The sequence below is a fragment of the Mustelus asterias genome, chromosome 5 (genome assembly GCF_964213995.1).
Source record: "Mustelus asterias chromosome 5, sMusAst1.hap1.1, whole genome shotgun sequence".
NCBI classification, from domain to species: domain Eukaryota; kingdom Metazoa; phylum Chordata; class Chondrichthyes; order Carcharhiniformes; family Triakidae; genus Mustelus; species Mustelus asterias.
In genome coordinates, this window is record NC_135805.1 from 47,536,651 (window position 1) to 47,560,270 (window position 23,620).

Here is a 23,620-nt window from a genome sequence, read left to right on the forward strand (position 1 = left end):
GGCTCGTCTTTGGCCCATGCTCCACTGCAGTATTTAAGAGCCTTTAGACCAGCCTTTAGTGCTACAGTGTCAAATGTGAGGCATTTAAAATGCGAAGTTAAATTGAAGCACAACTCTCCCAGGTGGATATGGAGGATCCTATGACATTACTGAAAGAACAAGGGAGTTCTGTCTCCCAGCCAACTAGGTAAGAAGTTTAACAACACCAGGTTAAAGTCCAACAGGTTTATTTGGTAGCAAATGCCACTAGCTTTCGGAACAGGCCGTCCTTTCGTCAGGTGGAGTGGAGAAATGCCCAGCCAACTATCCAGGGATGTGAAACTTCAGTTGTGAGGATAGATTGGGACTGTTCTCTTAGGAGAGAAGGCGGCGAAGAGGCGATCTGATAGAAGTTGATGCAAGTGTTCAAAATCATGAGGGGCTGGACAGAGAAGAGAGGGAGAAACTGCTCCTGCTCATAATTGGATCAAGAACGAGAGGGCACAAAAAGGGAAAAAGGGGGTGGGTGGGGGAAGAGGAGTAGATAAAAATAAAAGAACCTTGAATTACTCTGCCTAAGGTTTTCAAAGGGGCCAGAAAGTATTAAAATGCTTCCACCTATAAGCTCATCATTCGCTAAATTTTCAAACAAAACAAAAGCTCACCAGCTAAGAACCTACACGTTATTTACCAAATTGTAATACGAGACCAAATGGCTGATGAAATCAGTAACGAGATGCAACTTATTAGGTTCAAACAGAAGGCTTCATGAAGTGCATAGGATGGAGGGTTATAGGTAGGCCTAAAAAGTAGGGATATATGTTCGGCACAACTTGTGGGGCCAAAGGGCCTGTTTTGTGCTGTAGTTTTTCTATGTTTCCAAGTGTACCTCTGATTGCTTAGCAGAATAATGGGTCATGAGCTGGGATATATGGGCAGAGCAAAGTCGACTGCGCTCATTATCCTACCTTACCTGTGTGAACCTGTTGAGGAACGACTTGGGGAGACCTTTCCTTCCACCCCCTTGGCGATAAGGATTCTGACAACCAAAGATCTTAGTCCTCTCGTGTTCCACACTAAAGTGATGGCCCAATTCGGGGATAAAAATCTCAGCGCGATGGTCGAAGCAGGCATTTAGTCCCTCTAGCACAGACTGGGAAGCCAGGTTTAGCTGAAAGAACAATGTTAATTAATAGTCATTCCATCTTCAATAATATCTTTCATTACTTGCTTTTTGCATTAGTGTTGCTGAAGATAGTGAAATGAAACTCAATTAAGTTCAAAATCTGCCCATCAGCACAGATGGGAGAGGCACATTACGAGCACTGAATATATAATTATGTGAATCCAGAGACATTTATTGACACTGAACAAAACGCAGGGGATGTTTTGAGTAGCTAAGCTGAATGATTCAATTATATCTCAATGGCTCGTCATCCAAAACTTTATCAGCTGAAAGACATTAAAAACACACCACCCTTAGAATTCCTGCTGATAAAACAATATAGTCTGTTACACAAACAAAAAGTCGCTAGATAAACTCAGCAGGGGCAGCATCTGTGGAGGAGAAACAGCGTTAACATTTCAAATCCAACATGACCCCTCTTTGGAACGCGAGAGGTCGAAATGTTCTGGGTGTTATGTTGTTGAAAAAGGGGGAGTGCCATACAGTCCAAAAAGGGAAGATCAGGGATAGGCCAGAGAGCGGGAAATATTTCTCTCCCATGTTTCACAGCATAAAACCTGTCAGATTTCTACCTCTGTAGTTCCAAAAATGAGCCTTATTGGACTCAAAAAGTTAACTCTTTCCTTCTCCTCGGATGCTGCTGGACCTGCTGAGTTTTTCCAGCATTTTTATTTCAGATTTACAGCATCTGCAGCATTTTGCTTTTATTTTATTATCTCATACATTGTTTACCCTAAAATTGCATACTCTTTCTACAGAAAGAACAAATCAATACGACGAGGCTGGAAGATGATAGAAGAAAAGGGAGGAGAAAGGAAAGCAAGTTTCAACAGCTCTGCTTGGACATAGAATCACAGAATCCCTAGTGTGCAGGAGGCCACCATTCAGCCCATCAAGCCTGCACCCACACCAATCCCACCAGGGCCATATCTCTGTATCCCTACATATTTACCCTGCTCGGCTCCCTGACATTAAGGGGCAATTTACCGTGGCCAATCCACCTAACCCGGGCATCGTTGGAGTGAGGGGAAACCAGAGCACCTGGGAGGAAACCCACGCAGACACGGGGAGAACGTGCAAACTCCACACAGAGAGTGACCCGAGAACCCTAATATGTCCCTAATAAGGGAGGAAGTCTTCCATGTGGATAACTGATTGAAGCAAAGAAAATTAAGAACCAAATGTATACATTCTGCAGTCATGGATTGATGTTGGACTAATCATGGATCTGGAACATATCTGTTTGGCCATTCAGTCAAAGGGCATTTACAAGGGGGTGGGAGGGAGAGAAAAGCTGAGGAGTGTAAAAACCCAACACGTGAAAGATGACAATAAGTCACCGAGTTTTAATTAATTTCAGTTGTCATTGATGAATACACAGGGGCCACTTGAAGCCCTTTAGGTACAATGGAGGTTCTCTGCTGTTTCAAAACGAAAGCATAACAGAAAGCTCACATCCACACACAGCCATCTCAATCAATCTCACATCGGTGCTACATTTTTGTAAAATGATGAAGTTGCTCAAGACCCAAGGTTTGGTGATGAGATTAACTAAAGCAGATCAATAACACTCACCTCATCTAAAACAATCCAATGTCCAGCCTTGAGGGCTGCAAGCAGAGGACCATCACGCCAGGCAAATTCGCCTCCTTTACCCCCCTCAACAGGCAGGTCTGTCCCAAACAAGTCAGTCACATCCTACAGGAACAGCAGTTTTTGTCAATAATTAGTACAGGTCAAAGACAGAAATCTTTTATCAGTCACATTTATTCCATTTAACACAGAAATTTCTGGCTGCAAACAGGAGGAAATTAATCATAATGGTAAGCATCGGATATATAATCTATGCTGCATTGAATAGTCAACTTTAGAGCAACTGGCCAAATTGGTAACTGCAATTATGGATTTATTACAATTATATATGTTGGGCAATACAACCATTAATAAAAATTCAATCTGCACTCCCAATCGTTTCCAGCCAAATTAAATTCAGCTCTGGCCGGAGGCATAACACTGAACAATTAAAATCAAACATCACATCAAGCCCAAGACCAAGTGCAAAGCCTTTTCTTGTCAGCTTGGATCTTGTTTGTCTCCTTTGTGGGGACCATGAAATGGATTAAATTTAAATTGGTTTTTGGAGTTAGTGAGAGATTAAGGGCTTGTCTACTCTGCACATTAAGCTGGCATTGTGAGACTTCTCAAAGTCCAACAGGTTTATTTGGAATCACAAGCTTTCAGAGCGCTGCTCCTTCATCAGATGACTCACCTGATGAAGGACCAACGCTCCGAAAGACAGTGATTCCAAATAAACCTGTTGGACTTCAACCTGGTGTTGAGAGACTTCTTATGTGCCCACCCCAGTCCAACACCGGCATCTCCACATCGGCTTTGTAACTTTAAGAATGGAGTAAAATTAAAAACAAACAACCAACCAAATGATGTTCATCAATTCTGTGGGTGTCCTGGCTAACATTTATTCCTCAATTATCGCGATTATCTCTTCATTTCTCTTATTTATTTGCAAATTGACTGCCATCTTCTCCATATTACAACATAGACTAAACTTCGTAGTTAAATCATTCAACTGTGAATCATTTTGGGATATCCAGAGACATTATATAAATAAATATTTTACGTCTTCTGCATTGTTGCTGCCGAATACATCAAAATTTTCCTGCTTTGTGAAAAATCTGAATTCTCAGAATGCAGCCTGCTTTTATAATGATTTAAATTGAGATTCATGGGAAAGGGAAAACAACGACTCGGGAAAGTTCAATCGCAGGCAACAGGACTTCAAGCTGTCTTCACACTAACTTACTGTTTGCTCAGAAAGGTTGATTCGGACAAGCTGGTTTCCAGAAGCCTTTGCCAGAGCTGTTACCAAGCTCGTCTTTCCAACTCCTGGTGATCCCTCTAATAGAATTGGCCTTTTTAACTTCAATGCTCGCAGCAGTCTCAGTGCATTCATCGCTGTTGTGCCAGCATTCAGTGCATAGTCTGTGACTGCAATTTTCTCTGCAGCAGCCCCTACTGAAAACATTAACATACACATTTATAGACATGCACACAAAGTTCTTTAAAGCCTATATAATCAGTCACCATGAAACAATATTGCACCCCCCTGGAATCAAATGAGGCAAACTGATCAATTTTTCCCAGGGGCAGGATATTCCGGCCACACTCGCCCCAAGGCCGGAATATCCCACCCAAGGTCACTGGACCTTTGCATGGTCTGTGTCCCGCCTGCTACAATTCCCGTGGTGGGCGGAATGGGAAAAGTCAGCCCCAGATGTTTTGTCATAGAGGTTACAGCATGAAAACAGGCCCTTTGGCCCAACTTGTCCATGCCGACCATTTTTTAAAAAAAACCCCTAAGCTAGTCCCAATTGTCCGCATTTGGCCCATATCCCTCTATACCCATCTTACCCATGTAACTCTAAATGCTTTTTAAAAGACAAAATTGTACCCGCCTCTACTACTACCTCTGGCAGCTTGTTCCAGACACTTACCACCCTCTGTGTGAAAACATTTTCCCTCTGGACACTTTTGGATCTCTCCCTTCTCAGCTTAAACCTATGCTCTCTAACTTTAGACTCCCCTACCTTTGGGAAACGATATTGACTATCAAGCTGATCTGTGCCCCTCGTTATTTTATAGACCTCTATAAGATCACCCCTCAACCTTCTACGCTCCAGAGGAAAAAAGTCCCAGTCTATCCAGCCTCTCCTTAATTCAAACCATCAAGTCCGGGTAACATCCTAGTAAATCTTTTCTGCACTCTTTCTAGTTTAATAATATCCTTTCGATAATAGGGTGACCAGAACTGTACACAGTGTGTACATGGTCACATGTTACATGTTTTAACTCACGTAACCTTGCTGCTGGTAGCTTGGAAGAAGCACAAACAGACAAATTTAATTACAAGAAAAAGGCCGAAAAGAATTTGAAATTCAGCATCTAGAAAAGTGAAGGTATGTACTTTAAAACAAACTATAAGGATTTCGGATTTCATTGTAATGTTATTAGACAGGCTATCCCACAAATCTGGCCATGTTTGATGGAATGATCTCCTCACTTTGGAAGTTAGAATATTTAAAATGAAATCACGGTGGAACAACGGTTAGCACTGCTGCCTCATGGCACCAGGGACCTGGGTTCGATTCCCGGCTTGGGTGGCTGTGCGGAGTTTGCGCGTTCTCCCCGTCTGTGTGGGTTTCCTCTGGGTGCTCTGGTTTCCTGCCACAGTCCAAAGACGTGCAGGTTAGGCATATTAAATTGCCCCTTAGTGTCAGGAGGATTATTGGGTAAATATATGGGGTTACGGGGATAGGGACTAGTTGGGATTGTGGTTGGTGCAGACTTGATGGACCAAATGGCCTCCTTCAGCACTGCAGGGATATTATACCAACTCTGGCAGACATAATCCAATACAGGTTAGCAGCCTTGGAGGAATGAATGATGGGTGTTTTAATACGAAAATCGGCCTTTTGGAAAAGGGTTTTTGGAGGCTGTGAAATCAATGACCAAACAAAATTTATAATGATTGCCAGATGAAAACATACCAGAATCCTGGTTTGCCTTCTACTATCCTGGTACTACACGTGACGATAATGGAGTTGTTGACTTAATCAGAGCAATCAATTAGTCTTCAACAAACCCAGAAACACGACAAGGAAAACCTTGGTGGTGAAGTGCTTTGAGGTTCATAAAATGTCATGTAGACTTCCCCATTAGAAAGATCCAGATATACACATTACAGGGCATAGTACACAATGACAAATAGTACCAGGGACCAAACTGCTTCACACATATCTCAAATGTATGACTTCAATGTGCTAACAAAAACAACTCTTAAAACTAGTGGTCCAAAGTCACCACCCCTTCCAAAGCACAAGATACTTACAATGACTTTTGTGTCTTAAATTACTCAACATATATCATTTAGTAGGGAGACTGGGAAGAAGCAAAAATTGGGAGGTACAAATTGATCAGGTTTTCAAGAATATGTCATTAATCGCTCTCCAATCCTTACCAATGGGAATGTAGAATGGATGAATTCCAAAACAGTGTTTCGTCCACACAACCTTCCTCTTTTTTTTCTGATCGTAACTGTTCAGCATTTTCCAAACACGTTTTGTCAACTTTGTAACTTTGGACAGTTTTTTAAAAAGAAAGTTCAGACATGCTTTCCGTGCAGCCAGAGTTGCTTCTGAAGAACAGAATGTAGACCCTGGAAGGAAATAAAATCAAAGGGATCAAACCTATAGGCACAATTAACTTGCAGTTCAGATGAACAGTCTGCCAAGGCAACACTGACTTCAGATTCCCTTGTGCCTTGGGCTGAGCCACTGAACAATGTATTTTACTACAGGAAATATTAAATGAAAAGAAATTTGTTTTTCCTTTCCAATACTTTCATTTTAGAACGTTTAGCAAAATTCATTTTTAAAAAGTGAGTACAGATTAATTAGGCTGAATATCCAGTTTCTATGATGCAAATTCTATATAGACGACTACATTTATGGACAGCCATAAATCAAACACAAGGCAGCTTGAATCAGGAATTAAAAGGCAAACTGCGATCACATCCAACTGCTTGGAGAATGGGAAACACAGCCTCTCTCAGCTCATCGTTTCAGGATGAGTTTTTTAAATACACATTGGGCTCATCAAAACATGAACAGCATGGGATTTTAGATTTTGCCTATAATAGGGGGAAAAATTACCACATGTTAAACACATTTCTTATTTTCCTCCTGTTCTTTAGATTTCCCACATGCACATCATTGCTGGAACAAGTGGACTGTAGGTAACCTATTCTCAGTTCTTTGAAATTATTGGCCTCAAATTTGTTGCTAGTTTGCAGTGGAGCATAAAATGGGTCAGCTTTGCATTTCCCCCACTTCTACAGCGAACTTTCTCTCCTGAAAAATGTCCTCACTGTGGAGAGGGCAATGTTACGGACAGGAGAAAGACGTTTCCACTTAATAATGGCAGTTTCATAGCAAACCCCTGGGTGACAGAGTGCTTAGCACTGCTGTCTCAGCGCCAGGGCGATTCCTGGCTTGGGTCACTGTCTGTGCGGAGTCTGCTCGTTCCCCCCGTGGGTTTCCTCCGGGTGCTCCGGTTTCCTCCCACAGTCCAAAAGACGTGCTGGTTAGGTGCGTTGGCCATGCTAAATTCTCCCTCAGTGTACCCAAACAGGCACCGGAGTGTGGCGACTAGGGGATTTTCACAGCAACTTCATTGCGGTGTTAACGTAAGCCCTACTTGTGACACTAATAAATAAACTTTTAAAAAGCTAACACATACCAGATCCAATTCCATCGATACAAGTGAGGCAGGCAGCATGTATGAACCCAGTGACAGGGTCAAGCTGGAAATCGCCACTTTCATCCAAATCCCGAATGTCTGAGGCTGCCTCTTTAGTTGCAACATTCATGAAGTTTACCCAGGACAGAACATCACGGATGCTCAACACACATCGACGCCCAAACTCTTGATTCTTTAACCAGTCAATGAAATCCAGAACAAGTTCCGCTATATCTTTGCCTGTAATACATAGGGGGAAAATGACCACATTTTAAACCCAATTCTGGTTTCCTTCCTGATCTTTAGATTTCCACAGGCACACCACTGCTGGAGCAAGTGGACTGTAGGGAACCCTATTTTCAGTCCTTTGAAATTATTGATCTCAAATTTGTTACAAGTTTGCAGTGGAGTGCAAAATGGCTCAGCTTTGCATTTCCCCACTTCTACTGCGAACCTTCCCTTCTGAAAAATGTCCTCACTGTGAAGAGGGAATTCTTCACAGAACAAGACAGGAGAGAGAGAGAGGAGAGAGAGACAGGTAAACTGTACTTATTTCCTTTCGCCACCTGCCCCCAGGCAGAATGTGTTTCAAATCATTTTTAAAGTCTGGGGCAGCGTATTTTCCCAAACATTCAATTTGTGACATCCAATTTACTGATAATCATCGCATTTTTATTAACTCAGAAGTGAGCTAATTTCACCTTCAAACCCCCTGCAGGAGTGTTAGCAGTGTCCCAATTTCACCCCACCCCACTGACCATAAAGGGGGTAGGGAGGGAGAAGTGGACGATAGAGGGAGTTTTACAACTATTTCTTGTCTCAGACTCTGTGGAATTCTTTACTGCAGAGAGTTGTAGAGGCTGTGACATTAAGTATGTTCGAGGCGGAGTTAGATAGATTTTTAATCAGTAAGGGAATCAAGAACAATGGGGATGAGGCGGGAAAGTGGAGTTGAGGATTATGTCATGATCTCATTGAATGGCGGGACAGACAGTATGGGCCGAATGGCCTACTTTGGCTTCTACATCTTATGGTCAGTAACCGAACAAGAACAACTGACATCAATATTCGCTCACGCGAGAGAGTTGAGTCAGCGTTCAATGGGAATTCTTTCAAGTAGGAGTTAAGAGTTCAGCTGTCGAGGATCAGAGTTGTAGGATTTGTTACACATTTGCTACTGATGCTGCAAGGTGGTGAAGTAGGTACATATGGGCTGGGTTGGTTCTGCCGACGATGGTAGGAAACCAGACTTGAGGAGCAGGCTGTTATTCAGCCTGAAGGGCGGTTTCTTGGTGGTTCATCAGTTGGTTGTTAAACAGCAGGCTAAAGATGTAGGGCTAGATTCTCTGGACTCCCAGCCACATGTTTCCCACTGGCGGGATGTGGCGCATTGTTTGCTAGCGGCGGGATTCTCTGCCCACCACTTTCAATGGGAATTCTCACCAACGTCATCCCACACCAGCAGGAACCCCGCGGGCAGGGGTGCATTGCTGGCAGGACAGGAGAATCCCACCGGTATGAACAGCCAGAGAATTCCGGCTGTAATGTGATAATTGTCCAAAAAAGCCAGAGGCTTGGGTCATGTGACACGCCACATTAATGGTTAATTAGTTAGTTTCTGCACTTCTGGCCAGAATTGCTCCTTAAGAGAGACACAAAGTGGTTTTTAGCATCTCTTCCAGCACAGTGAGTTTCGATCTCTCTCTTTTGTGACAGTTGGTCACGTGACTTGTAACAGCCATCCTTTTTGATTCCACAGAAAATCCATTTTTAAAAATAGCAATAAGAATAAAGTTTTGAATGGTGTTGGATTTCTTTTTCATGTCATAGGAACTCAACAACAATCAGAGCGCAAGTAAAAGCCCTTTGTGCACGACATAAAATGAACACCGACTGTCTTCGGTCCAAGCTTCTGGGGCAGTGAATATTACAAAAACGTCCCTTTGACTTATCAGAACTACTATTTCAATTCCGCTTACTTTGACTTGGAGACAGTAAGTTTGAGTGAGTACAGGGCCAGACTGATGGTTGCCTCTTAAAAATCAAAACCTAAGTAGAGCATAAAGGGTTTCCTTCTATAGAACAAGGAAAAGCTACTTTAAAATCTATTCAGGGATGAATACAAAATGATAGGAAAAACTTTGCAATACCCAGAATTAATTCATGTGACCAATAAACTGATGAGCTGACTCAATAGCCCAATGATAAGGCTGAACATTCAGCCTTTCACTCCAGGTCATTTCTCAAAATGCACAAAACTTCCAACAAAAATAAAGGTAATACAAGTCCGCGGCATTCCCCACCTCCATGATCTTGCCCATCTAAAGAGAGTCCAGGGTTTAAATTATGTTGAATGATCACCATCATATCCTCCCGGCTGTTGCTCGGTGGGCACCAGATCTCAGTGAATCGGTTCCTCAGGGCTGGCGAAAGCTGAAATGTTAAACAATGGGTCAACTTGCATCACAAGAGCAGACGGCTTCAAATTTACAAATTTTCTATTTCTCTCTCAGACACCTCATCCGAAAGGATATTTTGTTAGTAATAAAACTGAAAACGGTTCCAATATAAAACAGGTTTAAAACAACTGATGTAACCACTATATTGGTGTCCTATACGTACAGACAATCCAGAGCGAGATGGCAAATGTAATCTTTTAATTGGAAACAAAAGCGTAAAAGCAGAAGAAACCTTACCAGGTTTCTAAAAACAAGGGCAGACCATCAAATGGTAGGGTGAAACGTTAACAAGCTTGTCCACTGAAGGTGTAACAGGGGAGAAGGAGGGGCCGTAATGTTAAACGTGATGAAAGTCACGACAAGCAAGAGGAGCAAAGCCATTCAGCCCACCTAGCTCACCCATCCACTGAAATTTATGATTTCTCCATCAGACTAACAGCGTGAGCAGAAGAGGTGCAATGTCTACAATGCGATAGCTAAAGTGGAACCATGAGAGTCTAATCATGGAGGTAAATGGGAGAGGAGTGACAAAATGGAGGAGGGGGAACCACCATAGTTAAAAGCAGCAGCAGATGAGGAATAGATGGCTTGTCACAGCGACAGCCCTCACCCACTTCAGGCCTCACTCTTAATTCTGCGGTCAGCATTAGAAATGAATCGAAGAGTCTTGAATAGTGTGGCAGTATTATAGCACAACATACTCCAGAGTTTGAGGAAATAGGGAATCCATAGAATCCCTAGAATGCAGGTGGTGGTCATTCGGCCCATCAATTCGGTACTGACTCTCCAAAACAGCACCGTACTAAGTGTGATGAACACTAGCATAGACTAGTTAGACCAAATGTCTTGCTTCAGTGCTGTAAATATTTAAATGTAATTCTATATAAACAACAACAGAAAACTTGCTCTCAAGAGTCACAGCAGCACCCTTGGTTCAGAGTCCAAATGCTGAGGGCTCAAGTCTAACTGCAGAGACTTGGGCACATTCCCTCAGCAATACCAAGAGAATATTGCTGGAAAGTCACGTGTCAGTGCTATCACGTGGCCTTAATTCATTCAAAGAGCCAAGGCACTCTCCCTAGTGGCTTGGCTAACTGAAGGTGTAGGAGGGGAGAGACACACACTATCTGGTCATTTTCATTGGGAGCTTGCTGTGTGAAAACTGGCTGCTAAGCTTTTTTAAAATTAAAATACTTAATTGGCTGCCAAGTGCTGTGGGACACCCAAGGGTTGTGAAAGGCTGGTTATAAATGCAAATTCTTTCATCCTGCCCAAGAACATTAACTGTCGATACAGATATTGAGTAGTGATTGTAATAATTTCAAAGAAATTGAACATTGAAATCTTCATTGGACATAATGCAGTTCCACAATGGCTCACCTCTTTCTTTCCAAAATCTCCTCCAGGGTTCATGGTTGCAAGTATCCGAAATCTGTTTCCAGCACTTATGAGGTCCACACTATCATCTTCCCCACTTCCCTTTTCTGCAAGCAAGAGTGTCCGTTCATCTTCCAGGACACTGCGCACACATTCAAACAAGTCAGTGAACACAAAATGGAAAAGTTACACAACAGTTAAAAGGTTTAGGAAAAAAAAGCACACTCCTATACTTGACATCCAAAATTTAACTGACAAATCAGATTGAAACACCACCTGTTGAGTCTTTCCAAAACAGAATCATCCGCCAATGAGATTTCATCCATCAGAAACAGGTTATCTTCCTTCATAGCAAGCACAAGAGGTCCATCGTGCCACTCAAATAGCCTGTTCGGGCTGGCATCATCCTGATGATCAAGAAATATATCTTAAAAGTGCAGCATTACCCTTACTCAAATACTGGAGAACAACAATATTAACAACAGTTGCACATTCTTCCTGTGTCTGCGTGGGTTTCCTCCAGGTGCTCTGGTTTCCTCCCACAGTCCAAAAGATGTGCAGGTTAGGTGAACTGGCCATGCTAAAATTCTCCCTCAGTGTACCCTAACAGGCACCGGAATGTGGCCACTAGGGGATTTTCACAGCAACTTCATTGCAGTGTTAATGTAAGCCGACTTGTGACTAATAAATTTAATAAAATAAAACACAAACAGCTTGTGCAAAAACTGCCTCCATGCGGCAGCTGTACAAACTGTCTAATCCCTGACCTACACGCAGTTAAATCAGCACAGTCTTAACAATTTAGAAGCAAAATTTTGTGCCACACAAAGCATCAGCCATGATCCAACAGAGTGGTGGAGAAGGCCGACTGGGCTAAGTGCCCTACAGATGTTCCCACGTTCCTTTCAGGACATCCCTACACAGGTCCTGCCAACAACCATATATGCACAAAGGGGGAAGACAGATACTCATTAAATCCCAATTTAGTCATGGTCAGATTCCCTGGTGTGGATCACCTTTTTGATGCCCTCACTCACGTGAATACATAACTGAAGGAAAAAAATGGACAATTCCCTGCAATGTAAAATATTGATGTACTCCATGCAGTTTCCTTTAGTTTTCTTCCTTAATACTTTGATGGGGTGCGGGCGCCGCTGGCAAGGCCAGTATTTGCTGCCCCTCCCCGATTGTCCTGGAAATGAATGACATTTGAGGGCAGTTAAGGGTCAACACATTGCTGTGGGTTTGGAGTCAAATATAGGCCAGACGAGATAAGGATGGCAGATTTCCTTTCCTAAAGGGAAGTCAGTGAACCATATGAGTTTTTACAATAATGACCGAGACTGGCTTTCAATTCCAGATTTTACTAATTGAATTTAAATTACACCAGCTGCCATGCTGGGATTCAAACCCATGTCCCCAGGGCATTAACCCGCGATGCTGGATTACTAGTTCAGTAACACAACCACCAAGCCACCTGCTCCCTCCCTATCATGCAAATGGCTGCTATGCTTTCGGCGATGTTAGTCTTTCCTCCCCAAACCCTGTCATTTCACCTTCCTCTTCTCTAAAATTCTCCACCTCACTCTCTTTGGCTCAGTGCCCATTTTGTCTCAATACACATCTGTGTAACTCCTTCAGCTGTGCAGGGTAGTGGTGGTCTATATTAAAAGGAGAGTTGCTGTTTTAATACCCCATCCTTTGGGTTGTACCGGGCTGAATTTGAAATCTCTCATTGAATCAGGTGGATGCACTGCATCAACATTATAAAACGGGTAATCAAAGAGCACACCCATTACCAAGTATGGATATTGTGCACATCCTGGTGCACCTCAAGACACCGTTCACAATTATGATGCCGACTACAGAATATGGGCACGGCTCGAATTATAAATCAGAGTTGGGGTTATTTTCTTTTCAAACTTACTCCCTCTTCAACAAAATCTGGTTCATACAAGCTTACTAACTTGCATTCGCCACCTCTGTAGGAAAGTCCATGTTTAATAATTAGTTTTGGTTTCTTGATATGTAATTATCAAATAATCGAAGTGTTTAATCAATTAACTCATGATGTAAGGTACCAGTATCATCCTATGTAAGCCTGTGTCATTAGGTGCATTCTCACTGACCAGTGAAATGTGCCATTTTGCCTCAGACCAAAGTACGGTTACGTGTCATGGTTTTGTTACAGGACAAATAACGGGAGGAAACCCATTGAATACAGGATTAACGCAAGGGTCACTTATTGTTTAATTGTCAAAGCAAATGATGGAGAGATTAGGTTTTGGAAGTTGTATTCCTCTCAGTGTATTGTGTAAAGCAGAATTGTTTTAGGTCTCAAACCACAGTTCTGTGTCTTAAATAGCTTAAGTAACTTAGAACCTTAAAAAGAGAAATATTCACTTTCTTTTAAAGTGTGCAACAGATCAATGCACAAGTGGTTTCTGTATCTTTGGAATCAGTTTCTGTAATCAGTGTTATGAGTTTTGATGAAGGGTCATCTAGACTCGAAACGTTGCCTCCATTCTCTTTCCACAAACGCTGTCAGACCTGCTGAGGTTCTCCAGTACTTTGTTTTGTTTCAGATTCTAGCATCTGCAGTATTTTGCCTTTATTGTAATTATGTAGCTTTTGTGACTTATTTCTTATGAGCATGCATTAATCGGATGTTATTTTGTAATACATGCCTTGAAACCCCAACACATTAATCATATGTACTGATTTTATATGTACTATAGTAATTTTTTTTAACTGCTGTATTGGTTTAAGATTGTGTGCCTCTTGGAGCTTTAGTTATTTTTAAGAAACTTGCTTCAGGCAACAGCAGTCACGAGGAAGTTGGACACAATCGTTTGAACTTCCCAGCTCCAAAGCTCGTGCATGACCCGATTTTCTGCACAAATGTAATCTTTCAGATTGACTTTCTACACTGTTTGGCTTCCACTTATTTACCTCAGTTACGTTGCTCAAAAGATAATTCAGGTCAGCAAGTCTAACGGCTGGTTGGTGAATGAGATGATGTGGAGATGCCGGCGTTGGACTGGGGTAAACACAGTAAGAGTTTTAACAACACCAGGTTAAAGTCCAACAGGTTTATTTGGTAGCAAATGCCATTAGCTTTCGGAGCGCTGCTCCTTCGTCAGATGGAGTGGAAATGTGCTCTCAAACAGGGCACAGAGACACAAAATAAAGTTACAGAATACTGATTAGAATGCGCATCTCTACAGCCAACCAGGTCTTAAAGATACGGACAATGTGAGTGGAGGGAGCATTAAGCAGAGGTTAAAGAGATGTGTATTGTCTCCAGACAGGACAGCCAGTGAGATTCTGCAAGTCCAGGAGGCAAGCTGTGGGGGTTACTGATAGTGTGACATAAAGCCAACATGTGTGCAGAACTTGGCTATCAGAATATTTGCTACCAAATAAACCTGCTGGACTTTAACCTGGTGTTGTTAAAACTCTTACGATGAATGAGATGAGAACTTGTGGGAGTGGAGGGAGACCCAGACTGGACACTGGACCAGAGACGACCAATAGATTAGAGAACTACAGTCAACGTACCTTTTCATTGGAACCATGTCGGACAGGCCTTAGGCCCCCGAGGAAGTCAGATGTTTCCAGGTGCAAGTGACAGTTCACTGTGTGGAGCTCTTGATCAAACATGGAAGCAAACATCTGGCACATTGTGGTCTTACCACAGCTGTACAAAGCAAAGACATTCCATATTCAGTTATTGTATCCATAAGATAATGGAAAGCACTAAAGCCTACTGAGGAACAGCAGTGATCAATACAGATATTGAAGAATTACATCATGATTCAAAATCATTTGGGCTAAAAAAAAAAATTTCATCCAAATACGGGTTCCAGCTTGAAATGGAATATCGAGAAAACAATACTCAATATCAGATAGTGGTGCTGAAGTCCACACAGAATGTTGGGATACAAAGACAAGAAAGAAAGTTTAAACACAATGGTTAGTCCTCACCTCGAGCAGGACAAACACGCATTTATGTTGTAAATTCACTATAGAAAAACATTATAAGGCAATATGACAGCTATGGGTTTTTTAGAGCTAGTTCTTATTTTTATTAATTCACAGGAAGTTGGCTAGGCCAGCATTTATTGCCCATTCTTAATTGCCCTCGAGAGGTTGGTAGTGAACTGCCTTCTTGAACCGCTGCAGTCCCTGTAATCCAGGATTTTGACCCAGCGACTCTGAAGGAATGGCAATGTATTTCCAAGTCAGTGTGTGTCCAACTTGAGGGAAACTTGCTGATGGCGGTGTGCCATGTGCCTGCTGCCCTGTACTTCCAGCTAGTAGCCATCACAGGTTCAGTAGGTGCTGTCGAAGGTGCCTTGGTTTGCTGCTGCAGTGCATCTTATATATAATACACATTGCTGCCACTGTGTACCGACAGGCAAGGGAGTGAATGTCTAAGGTGCCAATCAAGCAGGCTGCTTTGTTCTGGGTAGTGTTGAACTTTTTGGAGCTGCACTCATCTAGGCAAGTAGATAGGATTCCATTGCACTCCTGACAAACATAGCTGTGTCTTGTCGATGATGGACAGGCTTTGGGGAGCCAGGAGGAGTGTAACAAACAGAATTCCTAGCTTCTGAGCAGTTTTTGCAGCCACAGTACTTAAGGCTAGCTCAGTTAAGTGTCTGATCAATTGTGACTAGAACACTGATAATGCCATTTAATGTCGAGGGGATTGTTAAGACTCTTATTGCCTGGCACTTGTGTAACACAAATGGAGTGTTACATGCCAGGTAACAGCCCACGCCAGAATACTATCTAAAGAATTGCAAATGGTCCTGAACACTGCACAATGAACATTCCCATTTCTGACATTATGAAGGGAGTTGTGGTTAATGCAGCTGAATATGGTTAAGTCTAGGACTGAACTCCAGAGATGACTGGTCTCCAAAAACCAAAACTCCAGCCAGTTGAAAGTTTACCCCACCTTATTTACCCCCTGCACAGTGGATAGCACTGCTGCCTCACAGCAACAGGGACCCAGGTTCAATTCTGGCCTTGGGTGACTAGTCCGTTTGCACATTCTCCCAGTGTCTCCATGGGGTTCTCCCCACAGTCCAAAGATGTGCAGGTTAGGTCGATTGACCATGTTAAGTTTCCTGTAGTATCCCAAGATGTATAGGTTAGGGTGATTAGTGGGGTAAATATATGTGGTGTTACATGGATAGGGTTTAGGCAAGATACTCTGTCGGCGAGTTGGTGCAGACTCGATGGGCCGAATTGCCTCCTTCTGCACTGTAGGGATTTTATGATTCCCAATGGCTTCAATTTTACTAGGGATTCTAGATGGTAAAAAGCTGCCTTGCCATGAAGGGAAGAACAGTCACGTTTACCTCACCTCTGGAATCCAGTTCTATTGTCCATATTTAAACAAAGGCTGTTATTAAGTCATTTTGGCTGAACCTCAAATACAGCAATCAATGAACAGTAAATGCTGCTTGACTCACTGTCAACCACCCATTCCATCATTTTGCTGAGGACAGAGAGTCAGCTAATGGGAGAGTCCTCTTTTTTGGACAAGACGTAACTGTAGAATTTTCCATTTTGTGAGAAAGATGCCAACATTGGAGGTCTAATGGAACCATATTGGCTAGAATCACAGCTAATTTTTGAACACAGGTCTTCAATACTGTAGCTGGAATCTTGTCCTGGCCCATAACCGTGGCTACATCCAAGTGCTCAGCCAGTTCTTGATATCATGTGATGGCAGTCAAATTGGCTGAAGACTGGCTGCTACAATTATGGAGACCTCAAAGAGATAGAAGGATCGTCCACTTAACATTGCTGTCTGAAGGTGATGTTGCTGTAAATTTGTCAATCTACCCAAATTACTCCAATTAACACAATTGTGTCACTTCATATATACCGCCCCGTCCACCACAGGAATCGGAGTGGGCGCAGGGTGGACAATGGGAAGGTCCGTTGGCCTCGGGGAGGATTTTCTGGTCTCGGGTCGAACAAGGCTGTAAAATCCCGCCCTTCAGTTAAATTCTACTTCAGTTTTATTAATCCAGATGCAGCTTTACACACCATGGCATAAATATGCCAGACTTACAGACGAGAATTCAATTTAAAAATTGTGGATGATTACCCGGTTTCTCCAACGATGAGCACAGCTTCTCTGAACTGCAAAGCTCGTCCTGCCAGAATCGCCAACTTTCGCATTCCATACGTCCACACAACATGGCGGAAGTCATCAGACACGGCTGACTTCAGGCCTGACCACATATCTGTTAAGTGGCAGACCAAGTGAAAGGAGATCATAAATTAATGATTAAAGTTGTTACCTTGCTGAAATCATGTCAAGCAGCAAACATAATGAAGCACAATTCAGTATATTGGCACAAACATTCCATTCCAGTGACGTACAATTTGTCCATCCCCTCAAAATGCAAGATCAGAAAAAATGAGGCTTTAAGTGGAGACCTATTTTGAGGTTCCTAGAGCACCACACTGCCAACACATGAAGCTGCAAGCTTAAAACTTTATATAAAAATCTCATCCTAAATTAGCGCCAAATGGAATGGACAGGATAACATTACAAGTAATGATAGAGATTGGCAGAAATATTTAAATTGCTTTGGTATTTACAAGGGAGGTAGAACAGATTGACATGACATTGAATAAAGAAATCAGCAATGAGATAATTGCATTCAAATCAAAAGAGGGGTAATTGAATAAACCAGGCAAACTCAAAAGGATACAGCTGCTGTTCCAAATGGATTGCATCCACATATTTTAAAAGAACAAGGAAAAGATAGCATAGGCATTACTACTCGTATTTAATAATGTGTTAGAAAAATGTCTTGTGCCGGAGGACTGGCAGATAGCTAATGTAATTCAATATTTAAAGGACGTACTCTGAGAGTCATAACTCAGTCAGTTTAACATCAGGCAATGATGGTGGTAAATTTAGATGAGAAAAGATAAGAGGTTCAAGTGAAGCAAAAACTTCATCATGAACGGAAATGGGACAATGTGATCCTTAGTAAAGAACAAGAAAAAATTTGCATTTATATAGACTTCATAGAAATCACAGAAATCCTACAGTGCAGAAAGAGGCCATTCGGCCTATCAAGTCTGCACCGACCACAATCCCACCCAGGCCCTATCCCCACATATTTACCCGCTAATCCCTCTAATCTACGCATCCCAGGATACTAAGGGACAATTTAGCATGGCCAATTAACCTAACCCGCACATCTTTGGACTGTGGGAGGAAACCTGAGCACCCGGAGGAAACCCACGCAGACACAGGAAGAATGTGCAAACTCCACACAGACAAGCCGGGAATCGAACCCAGGTCTCTGGAGCTGTGAAGCAGCAGTGCTAACCACTGTGCTACCATGCCACCCCTCTTTCATAAGACTCTTTCATAATCACCAGACATCGCAAAGAACTTTACAGCCAAAGTAACTGAAGCAGCTAATTGGCACACAGCCAGCTCCCACAAACATCAATCTGATAAATGACCAGTGCTGATGTTGACTGATCCCATCCATTGACTCTATCTACACTTCCTGCTGCCTCAGCAAAGCAGCCAGCATAATTAAGGATCCCAAGCACCCCGGACATTCTCCCTTCTACTTTCTTCTGTTGGGAAAAAGTTACAAAAGTCTGAGGTCATGTACCAACTGACTCAAGAACAACTTCTTCCCTGCTGCCATCAGAGTTTGAATGGATCTACCCTGCATTAAGTTGATCTTTCTCTACACCCTAGCTATGACTGTAACTACATTCTGCACTCTCGTTTCCTTCTCTATGAATGGTATGCTTTGTCTGTTTAGCACGCAAGAAACAATACTTTTCACTATGTTAATACACGTGACAATAAATCAAATCACAATCAAAGAGTGATTAAAACTGAGCAAGGACTCTAGAGATTACACTCCTCTCTGAAATAGTGCTGAGACATCTTTAAAACTCACCCAAGGGAGAAAATTGGAGTCACAGAGCTTTACAGCACAGAAATAGGCCCTTCAGGCTATCATATCCTCCCCTCCACCCCCTCCCCTATTATTGACCCCTCTACTAAGGGAAAAAGTTTCTTCCGATCCATGTCCTTCAATTTTGTACACCTCAATCAGGACCTCCCTCAGCCATCTCTGCTCCAAGAAAAACAACCCTAGCCTTGATAGCCTCTCTTCATAGCAGAAACACTCCAACCAAGGCAACATCCTGGTGAACCTAACTAACCATGTGCATTTACCATGGCTAATTCACCTAACTTACACATCATTGGACATTAAGGGGCAATTTAACATGTCAAACCACCTAACCTGCACATCTTTGGACTATGGAAAGAAACCGGAGCACCCGGAGGAAACCCCCAGACCGAGAATGTGCACACAACCCACCACCCAAGGCCAGATTCGAACCCGGGTCCCTGCCACACTCCTGCTGCTTTCAGGGATCTTTGGACACGTACCCCAAGGTCCTCTATACTTCCTAGAATCTTACCATTCACTGTGTTTTCCCTTGCCTTATTAGTCTTCCCAAAATGCATCCCCTCGCACTTTAAGGTTAAGTTCCATTTGCCACTGTTCTGCCTACCTGAGCAGCCCGCTTATATCTTCCTGAAATCTAATGCTTTCCTCCTCACTAGTTACCACAGCACCAATTTTTGTGACATCGGCAATCTTACTCATGATACACATTCACATCTAGATCATCAACGTGCACTACAAACAGAAAGGGACCCAGCACCAATGCCTGCGGTACACCACTAGACATAGACTTCCAGTCACAAAAAAAATTAACCTTCGATCAACACCTTCTACCTCCTGCTACTAAGCAAAGTTTGGATTCAATTTGCCAAATTGCCCTGGATCCTGTGAGATCCTTCTTGATCAGTCTCCCACGCGGGACCATGTCAAAGGCTTTACTAAAGTTCATACAGACTAGATCAACTGCACCACTTACATCTACACACTGAGTCACCTCCTTGATAGATAGCATCATCGAGTGCGCAGCACTCCTTCAGTGCTAGCCTGTATTTTTGTGCTTAAGTGGTGGAGTGGCATGTGAACCCACAACCTTCTGACAGAGGAGCATGTTCTACCAACTGAGCTACAGCTGACATAAGGCAGGCACACAATAACTCAGCAAAACAGTCTTTTCTGTGAAAACTTACCCATCCTTTTTTCAAGACTTGCTTGTGAGAATATAACTTCTGGAGCAAGCTTCCTTTTGAATTCTTTTTCAAGGATACGGCGAATAACAGCAACTTCTTCTTCTTTCCTCACACGGCCCGCCAGAAGCATATAAGCTGTCAGAGTAATTAATAATCAGACAGAGCAACACCGTGTAATATTTATTAACAGTCACTGTAACATTATATAACTGAAGAAACTCTGCAGCTCAAACAAGTCTAGAGACAACACTTATGCCTTGCTCCTTAAAGACTATCAGCTACAGCTCAACAGCAAAACCTCCAGCGAATGACATTTAGAAGGAAGCCCAGGCAGTCAACTTCAACTGCTCTTCTTAGAAAATTCATTCAGGTGATGCAAGTGCCCCTGGCAAGGCCAGTATTTGTTGCCCATCTCTAATTGCCCTCAAGAACATGGTGGTGAACTGCCCTCTTAAACTACTGTAAGGGTGTCACAGTATAACTCATATGGTTAGTACTGCTGCCTCACAGCAACGGGTCCCGACTGTGCCGGATACCCGGTGCTCGGAGATGCGCAAGTGAATTCCGCAAATCGGCCCACACGCGATTCTCCCAGCCCTGTAAAAAAAATTAGCACGCGGGATGGGAGAATCGCCTCCATGGTTCAAGGAAGGACAGGACTGCCAGCTTAACATTCCGGGATATCGTCGTTTTAGACTGGAGACTTGGGCACAGAAATGGCAGATGGAGTTTAATCCGGACAAATGCAAGGTGATGCATTTTGGAGGATCAAATTTAGGTATATGAGTTATACTGTAAATGGCAGAACCCTTAGGAACATTAACATAGAGGGATCTTGGCGTGCAGGTCACAGTTTTCTAAAAGCAGCAATGCAGGTGGCCAAGGTGATTAAGAAGGCATACGGCATGCTTGCCTTCATCAGCCAGGGCATTGAGTACAGGAGTTGGGAAATCATGCTGCAGCTGTATTAAACCTTGGTTAGGCTGCATTTGGAGTATTGTGTGCAGTTCTGGTCATCACTACCAGAAGTGTGTGGAAGCTTTGGAGAGAGTGCAAAGAAGGTTCACCAGGATGTTGACATGAGGAGAGGTTGAATAAACTCGGATTGTTTTCACTGGAAAGATGGAGGCTGAGGGGAGACCTGATAGAGGTCTACAAAATTATGAGGCGCATAGATAGGGTAGATAGTCAGAGGCTTTTTCCAAGTTACAAGGGGGCATAGGTTCAAGATGAGAGAGGGAACGTTTAAGGGAGATGTGCGGGAGACGTTTTTCACGCAGAGAGTGGTGGGTGCCTGGAATGCGCTGCCAGAGGAGGTGATAGAAGCAGGCACATTAGCAACATTTAAGAGGCATCTGGATGGGTACGTGAATAGGGAGGAAATAGAGGGATATGGACCAAATAAGGGCAGGAGGTTTTTTTTTTAAAGTTAGGGCATCATGATCGGCACAAGCTTGAAGGGCCAAAAGGTTTGTTCCCGTGCTATACTTTTTTGTTCTTTGACCTGCAGAGTCCTTTCAGAATTTCCTCTTTTTATTTCAAGTTCTGTACTACAAAGCAACCAATTAAAATGGTTAAGAAAGCAGTCAAGAGACATCAGCATGGTTTTGGTTTAGGTGAGTAGCAACAGAAGGATCAATGAAAGTTGGTGCTGCTGAAGCAGGAGGTCTTTCTTGAGGCCAGCCATTTTGCAGCTGCCTTCGAAAAGCAGACAGAATGAGATCAGGAAGTTTTTTTATTTATTCGTTCATGTGATGCAGGCATCACTGGCTAGGCCAGCACTCATTGCTATCCCCAATTGCCCAGCTTTGTGAACTGCTGCAGTTCAGGTATTATCGGAACACCCACAGTGATGTTAGGGAGTTCCAAGAATTTGACCCATCATCAATAAAGAACTGGCGGTTTAGCTCAATGTCTTGGAGGGGAACTTGCAGGTGATGGTGTTCCCATGCATCTCCTGCCCTTGTCCTTCAGGGCAGTCGAGGTCACAAGATTGGAATGTGATGAAGGAGCCTTGGTGAGCTGCTTGTGGATGGTACACACCACTGCCACTGCACATTGCTGGTGCAGAGAGTTTTGAAGGTGGTGGATCGGATGCCAATGAGCTGCTTTGCCCTGGTTGGTGTTAAGCTTCCGGAGTGTTACTGGAGCTGCACTCATTCAGGCAAGGGGAGAGTATTCCATCACACTCCTGACTTGTGCCCTATAGATAGTGAACAGGCTTTGGGTAGTCAGGAGGTGAGTTACTCATGGCAGAATACCCAGTCTTTGAAATGTGGTTCCTCACGCAAAAAGATTGGACACTCTTATTCTAAAACAACCCACAGCATTAAAACGGGCAGTTTGCCCCATCTGCCAAAGTTAATAGATCCTTCAAAAAAATTCTAGAATCCAAATCCACATCATCCCCAAAAACTGATCAGTTCTTCTTTGGACCATATTCTATGTACCAATTTGGTAAAATCTGTCCACCGAGTTAGATATATTGTTTACAAAGTGACGAATAAACCGGGGCGAAAACATGACCTCCACACTTTCAGTGGTGGAGGTAAATATACCACAGTGCATTGAATAGCCTCATTCATCATTGCAAGGATCTTTGATCCCACAATTTCACCAAATTTGGCATGTCAATTAGATATCACTTGCAGACAACCTAGCTGACCACACAACTGATAGCAGCCACTATGCTTCATATATAAATATATGATTTCCAGTTTATGTCACCCCAGAGAACAGCAAATATTATTCTTAGTCGGGTTCCATGCCTCTGGGAGCCCTCAGATACAAGAGAACTGGCATGGTCAATAGAAACAATGGATAAGAGGACTGGGGAAGGGAGAAACCAAAAAAAAGCATCACCACACTGAGTACGGCAAGACAAGTTGGTGCATCAACAGATAGGATGAATCACACACTTGGAATTTTCCTTTACAGCGTTCACAATGTCCAATACATTATAACAGTAAGACCTGAGACTTCTCAAAGAAAAGGAGAGAAGATCCAGATAATATCAGTGGGTCACTTAAACTTATCGATGTTCTTCAGGTCTACCCCAAAGACAAAGAACCCCGAATGACTTGGAAGCGGAAAAAGGCAAATAATCACAAGGAACAAGAAAAAGGAAAATCT

The 23,620-nt window shown here is 42.9% G+C and overlaps 1 protein-coding gene across 1 annotated transcript in view; it reads right to left on the reverse strand.

Moving 5' to 3' along the window:
* The window catches only part of mdn1 (midasin AAA ATPase 1), a 194,542-nt gene that overhangs the window by 107,776 nt on the left and 63,146 nt on the right, over positions 1-23,620 (reverse strand). The window contains exons 28-38 of the mRNA XM_078212495.1: positions 20,489-20,623; positions 17,447-17,585; positions 14,878-15,016; positions 11,593-11,723; positions 11,320-11,458; positions 9,784-9,913; positions 7,481-7,720; positions 6,201-6,398; positions 3,987-4,198; positions 2,741-2,863; positions 953-1,150 (exon numbers count right to left, since the gene is read on the reverse strand). Coding sequence (XP_078068621.1) covers positions 953-1,150; positions 2,741-2,863; positions 3,987-4,198; positions 6,201-6,398; positions 7,481-7,720; positions 9,784-9,913; positions 11,320-11,458; positions 11,593-11,723; positions 14,878-15,016; positions 17,447-17,585; positions 20,489-20,623 — 1,784 coding nt within the window. The remainder of the gene's footprint in view (positions 1-952; positions 1,151-2,740; positions 2,864-3,986; positions 4,199-6,200; positions 6,399-7,480; positions 7,721-9,783; positions 9,914-11,319; positions 11,459-11,592; positions 11,724-14,877; positions 15,017-17,446; positions 17,586-20,488; positions 20,624-23,620) is intronic.